This window comes from Synchiropus splendidus, chromosome 2, assembly GCF_027744825.2.
Source record: "Synchiropus splendidus isolate RoL2022-P1 chromosome 2, RoL_Sspl_1.0, whole genome shotgun sequence".
In the NCBI taxonomy this organism is placed as follows: Eukaryota; Metazoa; Chordata; class Actinopteri; order Syngnathiformes; family Callionymidae; genus Synchiropus; species Synchiropus splendidus.
In genome coordinates, this window is record NC_071335.1 from 10254899 (window position 1) to 10267030 (window position 12132).

The 12132-nt window shown below is 41.2% G+C and overlaps 1 protein-coding gene across 12 annotated transcripts in view; it reads left to right on the top strand.

The window, feature by feature from the left end:
- LOC128753923 (slit homolog 2 protein-like) overlaps positions 1-12132 on the top strand; it is an 82502-nt gene that overhangs the window by 39559 nt on the left and 30811 nt on the right. For all 12 annotated transcript variants that reach the window (XM_053856124.1, XM_053856125.1, XM_053856127.1 and 9 more), the window contains exon 5: positions 9703-9774. In XM_053856124.1, coding sequence (XP_053712099.1) covers positions 9703-9774 — 72 coding nt within the window. The remainder of the gene's footprint in view (positions 1-9702; positions 9775-12132) is intronic.

Consider the following 12132-nt stretch of genomic DNA (forward strand, 5'->3'; position numbering starts at 1 on the left):
CTCCCTGTCGTCAACCTTCGACCCAGCTTTTTTCTCTATATTTGGGACACAAACCTCATCTTGGACGGCGTTGGGTCGTATATCAAGCAGCTTGAGTGGGTTTGTGGTCGCTCCATGGAACAGTGACATCACTGGGCTGTCATGTTGAAATGTCTGAACTTGTCCCATGGAACTGAGAAGTGCCGCACTAAATTAGCCCTGACTGTCGGGGATAAATGAGAGCAAACACCGTGAAGATGGAGGTTGTCACAGAAGACAGAGGTCCGACACTGGATAATTTATTCAAACTTCAACCCACTTGTTGAGCGAATTTATGTTACCTCCTGTCAATGTCATGAAAAATGCTGCGTGAAAAAAAGGAGCATTGGAACCCAACCAGTCTTCATTCATAGAGTGATTTTTAATGTTCCGTATAGCTCAAGGCTAAAAAAAAAAGTTGCACAATTTCATTCCATTTTTCACTGCCTCAAACCCGCAACACAATTAACAGATAGCTGATCACTTTAAGATTAAAGACCTTGGTTGTCAGTTTGAATCGAAGTAAATGATTGATTTATACAACCAACTTAAAAAAAATTTAAAGCAAAAAGTTTCACCAATATATGATTGTGTGTGTGTGTGTGTGTGTGTGTCCTGGCTGGCATCCTGAAGAAATAGCAGCCAGCACTGTTTGCTTTTACGACCCGCCTTTCCAACCTGCTGCTCATAGGAATGCAACACACACAACCAAAACACACACACACATGCTGCTCTGGCTGACTTTAACACAAAAAGTCTTGAAATTAAAATGCACAAATACGCAAAGAGAAGGCGAGCATGTCGACCGGATCATGCAGAACTTCATTACGTTTGGCCATGTGGAAATGGATTTCTGTTTTTGTTCAAAGAATGTTTGCACTCGCCTTTGTCTTTCTTTTCTTTTCTCCTATTAGAGTAAGAAATTGAATTTATTTTGACACGGTCCAATAAACAGGAATCACTCTCAGATTTTTCTGGTCTCTGCCAGTAACTGCCACATTTGAGTGCCAGCGGTGTGTGTGTGTGTGTGTGTGTGTAGTGGACAGATGGTGCAGGACAGCTGGTCCAGAGTGACAAGTGTGTGTGACCCGAGCCTCTATGGTGGTGAAAGAAAGAAAGACAACATTGACGGAGAGAAACTATTTGAAGAGGAATATTTCAGCTTGCCAGCCATTGCCAGGAGCTGGCAAACAGAGGCGATGGGGGGACGTGGGTGAAAAGAGGCTCAGGAGACATCTTGAAAAGATGTGGACGGACAGAGTGAGTGAAAAAGGTGGTGGAGTAACTGCCAGAGAAAAGCAGAAACTGTGTCATTCTGCCAATTTGTGCCTTTCATTCAACTTGTGGCGCTTAGATTTCTGTCTAATGACCGCAAATGTTGTGGCTGTGTCTTGTTGTCGGCCATGTCTGGTTGTCTGTCCAGACACACGGTGCAGGTGTTGGATCAGATACTGTTAACTGGGCAGGCTTATCGCCCCGCGGTCCACCAGCGAATCGCTCATTTCCCTGAACAGCCCTGAGACGATTGACGGGAGCTTCATTCTCACATCCAGTTCAAGTGAGAGGCCTCGAGGGAGGAAACACTTTTTTCTAGACTCTCTGGCACACACACACACACATTGCCATAATGCTTTCCCCAGCCTCTCTGCCGAAACCAAAATCTATAACTAACCTCAACCAGGACTCTGAACCAAATTTAAATTCAATTACAACGGCCCAGTTAATTTAAACTTTTAATCCTCAAATTGGTGCTTAATCTGGTGTGGAGGAGGATAGTGATTTGTCAAGAATTGGTTATCCACAATGTAGGATAACCAAGTTCACACACAACAAGCACGCAGTGGTTGAGGGGAATCCAATCATTCTTTATTGAAAGAGTCATGTCCACTTTGTCCAGTTTTCCTGTTACTATTTGTATTTGTAAATAGAAACATACAAGACTCAGAGCTTCATAAATGTCAGTGTTTGGTGCAGTCGCAGCAGTGTGGCTTCTTAGTTTGTTTGCACTGGTTTGTCTAGACCAGACCTGTTAATGCTCATTGTTGTTGTTGATATATTTGGCTTTAGATTCCGTTGGTGTCTTTCTTCTGCCTAGGTCAAAGTGAATCTTTTCAACTATTGTTTTCAACTCGTGATGTGGCAAAGTTTGAAGTGGAAGTTGTGACACCTAGTGCCAAGCTACCAGTGAGCTCAATTAATTCTGTATTTATTAACTTAAGGTTTCGAAAATTCTTGGAAATGTTTTTTGTGACTGACTGTAAGACTTGAGTTGATCAGAATTTTGGCTGACTTATCCTGCTATGATTCCTCTTCCCTGAATCATCAGTTAATCTACAAGAAAAACTGCCGGTTTATCTCTGGATCTGAGCTTGCATCTCGGAAATCACTCCAAACTGCTGTGCAAACACGGGGAGGGTAAAAAGAAACCGCACACTGTGTGAGTGTATGTTCCTGCACGCATGTGCTGGAGAAAGAGACTGAGAGAGAGTGCGTGTGTGGTTATCTCTGCCAGTCTTGTCATGGTTTGTAAACTGTGAATAACAACACAAGAGTGAGTAAGTCGCCTTTTTCTGCAGACGCACACACACTTGATCCGCCTTTCCAGTGCTGCGCTACAGAACCCCTCATTGCTTTAGCCACAAAACTCTTTTCCCAAGCTCAAATGAATCACATTAAAAATTATGTTCAAGGGAAAAAGAATGACATGCATATTGTGTTGTGGTTAAAATGTTTATTGACGGCTTATTTGTTCCCCGGTCGTGTGTTCGCTGCGTCAAAACAGTGCCGCCAGGTTTCAATGAGTAAACGGCTGCTGGCTCATTCTCTTCTGGGGTCCTCTGACACTGGACGGTTCGGTTCTGAACGTGAGCCAGATCCAAAAAGAGTGAGGGATGGATGGAAAGATGCAATGATTGAGTGATCAGCGGATCGGCCCTGCCACTGATTGATGAAGCAAATTATGTGGAAGAGAAAAATCTGTGGAAAATGGAGGCTGAGAACGACAACGGATCGTTGGGCAGCAGATTGATACTTTATCCTCTTGTGAGAATCCTTTTTGGGCCTTTTATGATGTTGAGGTTATGAAATGGAAAGGAGGCGGACAAAGGAGAGGAGGAGGCCTCTTCTGCTTATTGGGTCACAGAGTTTGTGTCATACCAGGTCAGAAACGTGGGTGAAAAGGAGCTCGCCTGGCAGACTGACACGCAAACTCAACAGCGGTTATCTGTCATATTTATTATTGTACGGCCATGTCCGACGCAAACAGGAAAAGGATATGACATCACTGACCAAAAGTTTGGTCTGGCAGTGTGTCGTAGAGTGGTCATTTTCACTGCGGTGTACAATTCTGCGTCTGCATCTTTTGTGTGTTTTGGACACTCATCCAGCCTGGGACGGCAATAAATTTGGCCGTACTGCTGAGGTGGTTTTAAAATTCACTGATACACAAAAAAAGGAGTCGACACACGCAGTGACACACACATGCGTATACACAACGCTCTGTCATAGACGGGGTGGCGGCGTTAGAGTTGGGGTTATTGACTCGTAGAGACAGAGACAGCAGTGAGCAGCCAGTGAACACGCTGGTATTGGAATACGATTAATTCTGTCTGGCTGATGGATTAGACTCATTATATGAGGAGCGGAGAAGAAGAGGAGGAGAGGGAGAGGAGGGAGGCACATTTGTGAACAAATCATTCCTTCAAGTTTTTCCTATCTTGGGCTCAGGTTTTCAGGGGACGGGTGTGATGTGACACGTCATTTAGAAGATACTGTACTTTGATCCAAAGCAACTCAGATTAAGTGTCTTTCACCATCATGTATGGTCCAACCCATGAATCCCCCCAAAGAGTTATTGAAGTGATGTACGATTTTGTTTTTAAAAAACAATTTTTTACTCCACATGAAATTATAGAGTTTATTTTTCAGTCTGCAGTGGACAACTCTGCTGGACTCTCTGCTGACTTCCCCCAGGTGTCCCACAGCACTGTACAGTGAAAATGACTGGTCCCGTAATGCACTGCAACAGTTGAACCAACAAATGGACAGTTTCAGTAGATTATCAATAGCTGATTAGTTTGGCATGTTTTCTTTTGCGCCATCTACACTTTCAAAATAGGGTTTAGACTGAAACTCTTGTCTGACCGGTTATCACCAAGTGGTATTGTAAATGTATGTATGGAGGACAACAGAACAATTCTAGTCTCTTTTTACAATAAACATGTTCACCCAGATGTGGTAACCATAGGGCCCTCTTTATCCATCATTAAATGTAGTTGCATGTGATGTACAGAAGGCTGCATAAGTTCGTTCTCGAAAATTGTTGTCAACAAAAACAATGCAGTGAAGAGCGGTCCATTCTCAGTTTTGTCACTCCATAAAGCGTCATGAAAAAAAAACCTGCCTGTGCGCAGCCAAAACTATTATAATTTGAGGTCAAAAACATGACATCCTGTGTGTTCAATGGTCTTCAGGAAGTGGTCTTCTCTCCTCCCTCTTTGCTTTGAGTCACACATGCACACATGCACCACCACACACACACACCTACCTTTGACTGGCGTGAAGCTTACATCTTGAATCATATTCCCAGTGAAGCTCACTTTCTCCTCCAGATTCTCCTTTTGACTCCTCCTGGCTCCATCCCTACCCACATTCACACATTCTGGTACTTAATAGGATTAAAGTCCCGGAGAAGGATTTGAACAAGATGATTAGTTTATTGCTCTGCCAACTCTGGCTCGGGCCCCGCCACACACAGTAACACATGAGAACACCCGGCATTCCAGGATCTGGGAAGACTCTTGCGACAGTCACTCACACACACACATACATTAAACAATGTGGAAAAACTGTATAACAGAGTGTAACAGTTGGTGTGTTCTGTGTAGGGGGCGAGTTCAGGAAGGTGGAGGGGAACTTTGAGTGCTTTTCTTTCATGCCCTCGTCTTTTTAGACACGCAGAGCGTCAAAAGCCCCTCTCTCAGTGAAAAGACCTTTTAGAAAAGCAGCCCTAAGCTCTTAACGTTGGAGACCTGACTTCATCGTGAACACACATATACAAAGACATTCAGACCATCAATGAAAAAAATCATATTAAGGAGGTCAAACATTCATATCTCAATTATATGAATCTTATTTATTTAGGTTTATGAATGAAAATCTACACTAAAGTTCACCCTAAAGAGAATCATAGCTTCTTGTTTCTTGTCAGTGGATAATATGCAGCTAATACACATATGAATAAAAGGTTTATTTATGGTTAAAAAAAAAAGTTCCCTAACTTAAGTGTCACCAAACAATCTTTAGCTCAATGGAGAGTAACAATGCCTTTGGAGTAGGAGGTCTTGGGTTTGGATCTCAGTTAAGACGTGGCCCAATTCATTGATCAACAAAAGGTGAATGTTGACAAATAAGTAATGATAAATAATTGAACTGAGCTTGAAACACTATTCACTCACTCAGGGCAACATGTTTGGGAACTGTCCATCTTGAATCGCCAGTCATTTTTTTGAGCTCCACACATGTGATTACTCAACTCCTTGCAGTGAGTCACCAGGGGATTTAAGTCTCCAAAAGACAATGGCGTGTAAATGAAATCCACTTGTACACAAACAAGCAAGTAATGAGTGGTCAGCTTTATATCTTTTTCCAAAACATCCTCCTCCCTTTGAAGGCCACTTAACAACACCACAACACAACAACTATGTCCGCTGGTCAGGGGTCTCACAACTTGAGCTTAAGGAGATTACTGCAGTAAGTTGGAGCAGATGACTCTTCAGCAGTAACTTTTTACTTGTTTAATGGCTCCATCCAATAAAAAAAACTCAGAGGGAACAAACCTCATTTGCTCCCATGTTGTGATTTTTTATAGTATCATAGCCCTGCATTTCCTTAACGTATAGTATTAAGAAAATGCCTATATAATTCAATAGCTTTTATTTTCTCTCTCATATAACACACACAGAGCTGTAAAGTTGCATGAGCTCAGAGATTAACAAGACCTTTAAAAGAGTCAAGGATCCAGATGGTAATCCAGAAAGTCACTTAAGTTAAGTCATCTGTTTCTCGTCCAATTATCTACCGTCTTTAGATTCATGTTAGTAACATTCAGCAACCCATGCTCACTCCCATGGCGTAATGTATTGACGTTGGGAAAGTGGACTTCAAGCGTAAAATGTTACGCACAGGTGTTTCAATAAACTGAAAGAACGTTTTCCTTCCGAAGCATCACCATCAAGGCATTTACTCTTTCTTTGTTTGGATCAACCCTGTCCAACTAAGTCACTTGAGAAGTGCAGTCTAAGGGTTCAGTTGACTGCTGTCGAGTGTAGTTTGCAAGTGGAACTATTTGTGCGCTTGATTTAATGGTAGAGTTGAGTCCTCATTGCAGTTATTTGGATGTTATGAGGAGGTGCGTCTCAGCTATCTTCTCTAACTCATTTCCTCCTCCACCTTAGCCTATTTTGTGCGTCGTTCATCGTCACCCTGTCCTCTTCATGTTCTCCTTAATCACCAAGTCATTGGTTTTCTTCTTCCCCGTCTTTATCTTGGACACATCCCTGGTTTACATCCAGATAAACTGCCTCTACAGTAATGATCCGCTTCACTTAGCTTTCAATGTAGGTTGATTTCTGCACCGATTTCTAACTTGATTCATGTGATGCACATGGCAGACGCAGCGAGTCCAATTGTCGTCCCCACTAAGTTCAGCCAGGCATGCTGGGTGATTCAAATCACAGAGGAGTCCAAATGCAATTCAGATATAACCAAAAATTTTCTATAAAACTTTAAACAGGGTCAATTAGAAACACCAGTGAGGCATACAGACTTTTGTGGTCTTGAAATAAAATCCCCCTTTTCCGAAAACATGCCCCACAACTCTGTCAGCTGTCACTCTCAGCAGCATGTGTGTGGTAGGCTTTTCACTTTCGTAGTGTTCCTAACTTAGCAGCGTGATATAGTTCCTGTGTGGCTTCCAAACCTCCGGCTTGATCAAACAAAACTCTCTCACACACACACACACTCAGTGAGCCCAGTGGGAGCCTCATTTAATGAAGGTAACCCTTTTGGTTTAGGCACCGGGGCAAAGGTTGGAGGTTAAAGCTTAAGGAAGTGCAAAAACCAGACCAATTTAGGAAAAGAGGAAGAGAGAGCTGTGGTAAAGCGGATAGAGAAGGGCGAGTGTGCGAGGAAGAAAGCCACAAAAGGTCATAGAAACAAAACAGTGGAAAGGTAATATCAACAAATCATCAGGTACTTTTCCATCTGACGGAGACAACAAACCATCAACCAGCTTTCTCTGCTCCTCTCTTTCTTTAGGGTTTGACCCACTGGAAACCATAGTTCTGAGAAAGTCTCTTCTTTTCAGGCTTCACATTGATTATTGAATGCTCACTTATGTAATCCAACTTGTCTTTGGACTATTTCCCCAGCTGTGCAAGTTTACTGTCGCTAACATTATTTTTATTTTATTTTATTTCCTTTGTAACAATATTATTGGACAAATCAATTTATTATTATTAGTAGTAGTCGTAGTAGTAGTAGTAGTAGTAGTAGTGTGGTAGTAATAGTAGCAGTAGAAGTAGTTATTGTAATAATTGTTTTTGTAATTATAGTAGTATTATATACTTTCAAAGTCTTTTGGATTTTATATTTAAAGATACAATAATTATTTGAAAAATACATTGTTTTTCAAGTTTGTTGCTGAATGTTTGGTTATTCTGGTATTTATTCCTTTTAATTTTTGTGTCTTAGTATATTCTACTGTTATTTCTAACTATAATTTATTTATTATAAACAATAACAAGATGAAAAGACTTTTTAGCGAATTTTCAACTGAATCATTTAATTCTTATATAGCTCACTTTTTTTTTAATAATGCACTCATCAGTAAATTTTATTTCATTTGTGTTTCATTTCAGTTTCACACATTTGGCCTATCAAAAAACCCAGGAGCATGTTCTTTAGGATACTTTTTTGTATTTAAATGATACCCTCATGACATTTTTTGTCTAATTTTGATGATGCAGTATATGTTAGGTGGAGAATGCTCCTACACACATGAAAACATGATTTCTCAAATCAAAAATATATACCCTACATTTACCTGTGATGGTGGAGGGACTTGAAAAATATCAGTTTTCCAATTATGATCATGCTCTAATAGATTCATGTCTAACCACACACTCACATCGAGTCTCTATTCCACTTGGATCGCCCAAATCCAAACTTGGATCTTTAAGTGTTTATCTTTGCTGGATTACTCTAATCGAGACTGACGCTTCTGTATGCAGAGAAAACATGCTAAGTGTGTGTGTAAATATACTCCAGCTAAGTATTTACAGAGAGGTGAGTGTATGCTTAGACCTGTCAACCTGTCCAGTCTGTGACACAGGAACATATTTTGCAGATGTCTGCGTCAGGTTTGTGACATCTAGAGTGGGAAGGCCGATGTGTGCTCCAACTAATGGAGCACTTGCTGAATATTTATTTAGTTCCTGAGTTTCTGTGGCTAATAAAGCCAGGCTGTTTTCCAAATTCCCCCTGGTTCCGTGAAAACAGTATCAGGATACACTCCATATGAGCGGGCCAGTGAGCACACACTCTCTGGCAGGGCAGTGTGTTGTGGTTATAACCCCGTTCAACCTTCAAGTCGTATTTCTCGCCGTTTTCTGTTGGTAACTGATGATTCTCTGATTCTTGAGTCACAGACTGAAGAATGTGTGGAAGGCATTAGCAGTTAGCTGCTTACCATAGTAAAGGTCAGAGAACGCCAACTGGGGTTAGGAGAGGGAAGGTCAATAGTGAAGGGTCAAATAGTCTGTCTGGAGCGTGACACACAAACACTGAGTGGTCCACATCGAGCTATACATCTGTTAGCTGTTCATCTGCACTGCTCCCGACTTAACCTCAGTTTCTCTCCTGTACATTGTTATTTATCATTTTATTATTGTGCTTTATTTTATGCTTAAACATATTTATTTCATTCAGTGGCTCGCACAGCAGGAAACTTTTCTATATTGATCAGATTTATTTTATTGCACTCAACCCTGGATGCCAGTGTGTCTCACACAATGAGGCTCCAGAAAATGGATGTTTGGATAGATGCACATTTCTTTTTACATGTTTGTGTCGTTAACCCAGAAAGTAAGGCAGTTAAACTTTTCACACTTTCCATGGTGACCCTTCATGTTTAGGTGAATTTTCCTCCTGGGGAAAAGTTGTTTTCTCAATCATTCCAACCGCACATGAACAAACACATAAATAAAACTAGAGCATTGGTAAACAAATCACCCAAAACAGCCCCGCTCTGCTCACACATGCTTTATTTGTTAAGTCAATCTGAGAGCAGTGTTGGCAGGAGGGTATGACTTTAATGGAGTTCACTAGCGCCCCCCAATGGTTGGTTTAGTCAGATACAGTATATGCTTTAAATGTACATTCCCTGAACCCACATACCTGTCGAGGAAGGTCTGGGAGCTTGGGGAAAGATTATTACATTATGATTTGGAGTGTTTCCTGGGCAAGAGGCTGCTTTTTGTTGCTGAGCTTGACTTTTGCCTGCCGTGCTCCTGTGATCACCCCTGTACTGCTCAGCACAGCGGCTGTGTGACCGCTTGACTCAAACGCTCTCTCACATTTCTCCTGCTCTCTAAATGAGTCTGACTTCTGCTTCTCTCACTGCAGTGATCTCAGCGAGAATCAGATCCAGGGGGTTCCACGGAAAGCCTTCAGGGGAGCGGTGGAGATTAAGAACCTGTAAGTGGATTTTGTTTTCATGTATATGCATGCACAACTGTCACCCACTCTCACCATGCTTGCGAATGCGCACAATCCCCATGTGTCTGCGCATCAATATTTCATTCTCTTAAATGCCAAGTGGCTTCTGCTCGCACTATCGACCGCTGTGTATCGCCAACAGTGTGTGTGCGCGCACAAGTGCATGTCAGGTCGCTGGCATTTCTGTCTTCATGTTTTGCTTCTGCTGGAATTATGATGATGAAAGATGATTGCAGTTCAACTGACAGATAAAGTACTTGTCTGAGTGTCATTTTATGGAAATTGATTTTTTTCCCATTGCTGTGTGCAACTGAACATTTTATGACGAACACAATGCAATTATTGCAAAGGGCACATTTTTATGTGTTCCTGTTTATGTTCACGGCTAGTGTTGGGTGTGAGGAGAAAACAGTTTTGGAAGTTGGAAATCACATTTTTGTTAGGGTCTTGATGTTTAACCGACTTTATGATTTGCCTCGTTATTAATGCAGGATCATTACTTTTGTGAGTCTTGCTGAAGTGTAACCTCCACTGCTGACGGTGTCAGGATGATAGGGTTTAAATGCGGACCGATTAGTGTATCTTCATCATGATCTAGGTGAGAAGCCGTGGAGTTTTTAGCTTCTCTAAAGATGTGGCCCATAAGAAGAGCATTAGTGTCTGCACCAGGGCACTTTTCACCTGGTTACCAGTCGATCAGTGGTCTCACGAATGAACAAGTCAACAGACCATTTTTTGTTAACTTCCATCAGTATATACAATTAACATGTTAGCTAAACTGAACAGAAAGGTGAATCCATTTATTTAAAACAAATCAATGGATGTCACGTCTTTGTTCTCTTTTCAGATCAATATGACCTTGACCACTGGTGTCCTCAAGGATCAATTTTAAACCTGCTTATCTTAGCACATATTCAGTTGCTGACTTAACTCGTGGAGAATATGTGGAGATCAGAGAGTGATAGTGTGAATAGAACCAAATCTATTTTGTTAAAATTCTGTTTGTGTTTAGCACATTATGTTACGTATCACTCTGTGGACTTAGTGTAAATGGCTGGCAGACTGCTATGTAGATGAGTGGAATCCATGTTAGTTAAAAAAAAAAAACATTTTTTGCTTCCTAATTTGATAAGTGTTGCCTTTCCCTTCACTTTCTCATGAGAATGGCGACAGATCACACTATTCAAATGAGCGACAGCTTTGCGCCCTGAAGGGTTCATTCCTCAAATTAAAAAGTGATGTGTAGTTTTACAAATACAATTTATCAAAACAAGGTATTTTGTGTGAGAAGCCACCAAACTAACCAAAGCGAGTTCTTCAACCTACACATCCTTGTTTTCCTGTAGATCTATTTTTAATTGGATATTGACCTTTAAGAAAAGTGCAACACTCTGTCAAGCAGTTGAAATGATTTTTTCATCTGTGTAATCCATCACACTCAGAACCTGGCCTGAGAAAGACTTCACGCCACCAGTCCAGCATGATGGATGCGGGGACATAAACACCAGCAGACACCCAGAAATATGCTTGTATTGTTTATGCATATCTTTCAATCTATATCATCTTGCACTGGTCAACTAATGGCAGACCTGGGTATTGATTCACTTTCCCAAGTCGATGGGGATCTATTTGCATGGGCCCAATCTGATTTCAATTTGGTTATCAGTTTAGCTTGAATATGGCCGAGATTCTCTGAGAGCTAATGCTGTAACTAATACAGCCCATTGTTAAAGATACTAATGATCACATGAGTGGTTCGAACTATAGACAGACGTAGTACACAGCATGAATCAATATATGACCTTGCACAACATTTGTTTTTTAACCCAGCCTGAAATGAATGTCTTTTGGAAAATAATTTCAGAGAAGAAAGAAAAAGGTAGTAGTCATTGAGCACGCCACTTTAAATCAATGTTTAAACATAAATCAACATAAATCAAAACTGAAGCAATGTGTATTTAAATTAGAGTGGGTGACGTATTTCCTGGTTGTCACGAACTGCGTGGCGAGTTTGGAGATCCTCGTGCAGGAGAAGCCAGTGTCATTAAAGCATTAAGCACCTTGGACTATGAAGTAGATGTGAGCCAGGTGACGTGTCACCATGTCTTCACAGTAACACGCTGCTAACGTTGTTCATGAAAAACACCATTTTTACAAGCAAAACAGGCTTAAATAAATCCGTGTCCACTGTGTCGTCCAGTGTAGCTTACCTCAGCACGAAACATCAAGAATCCAAATTAAAGTAGCATGAACTTTTCATGGATTTGACAGCTCCATTAAAGACTGTTGGAAGTTTGCCAATGTACCACTTTGTTTGCTTGGTCATTGTGTTGTGTT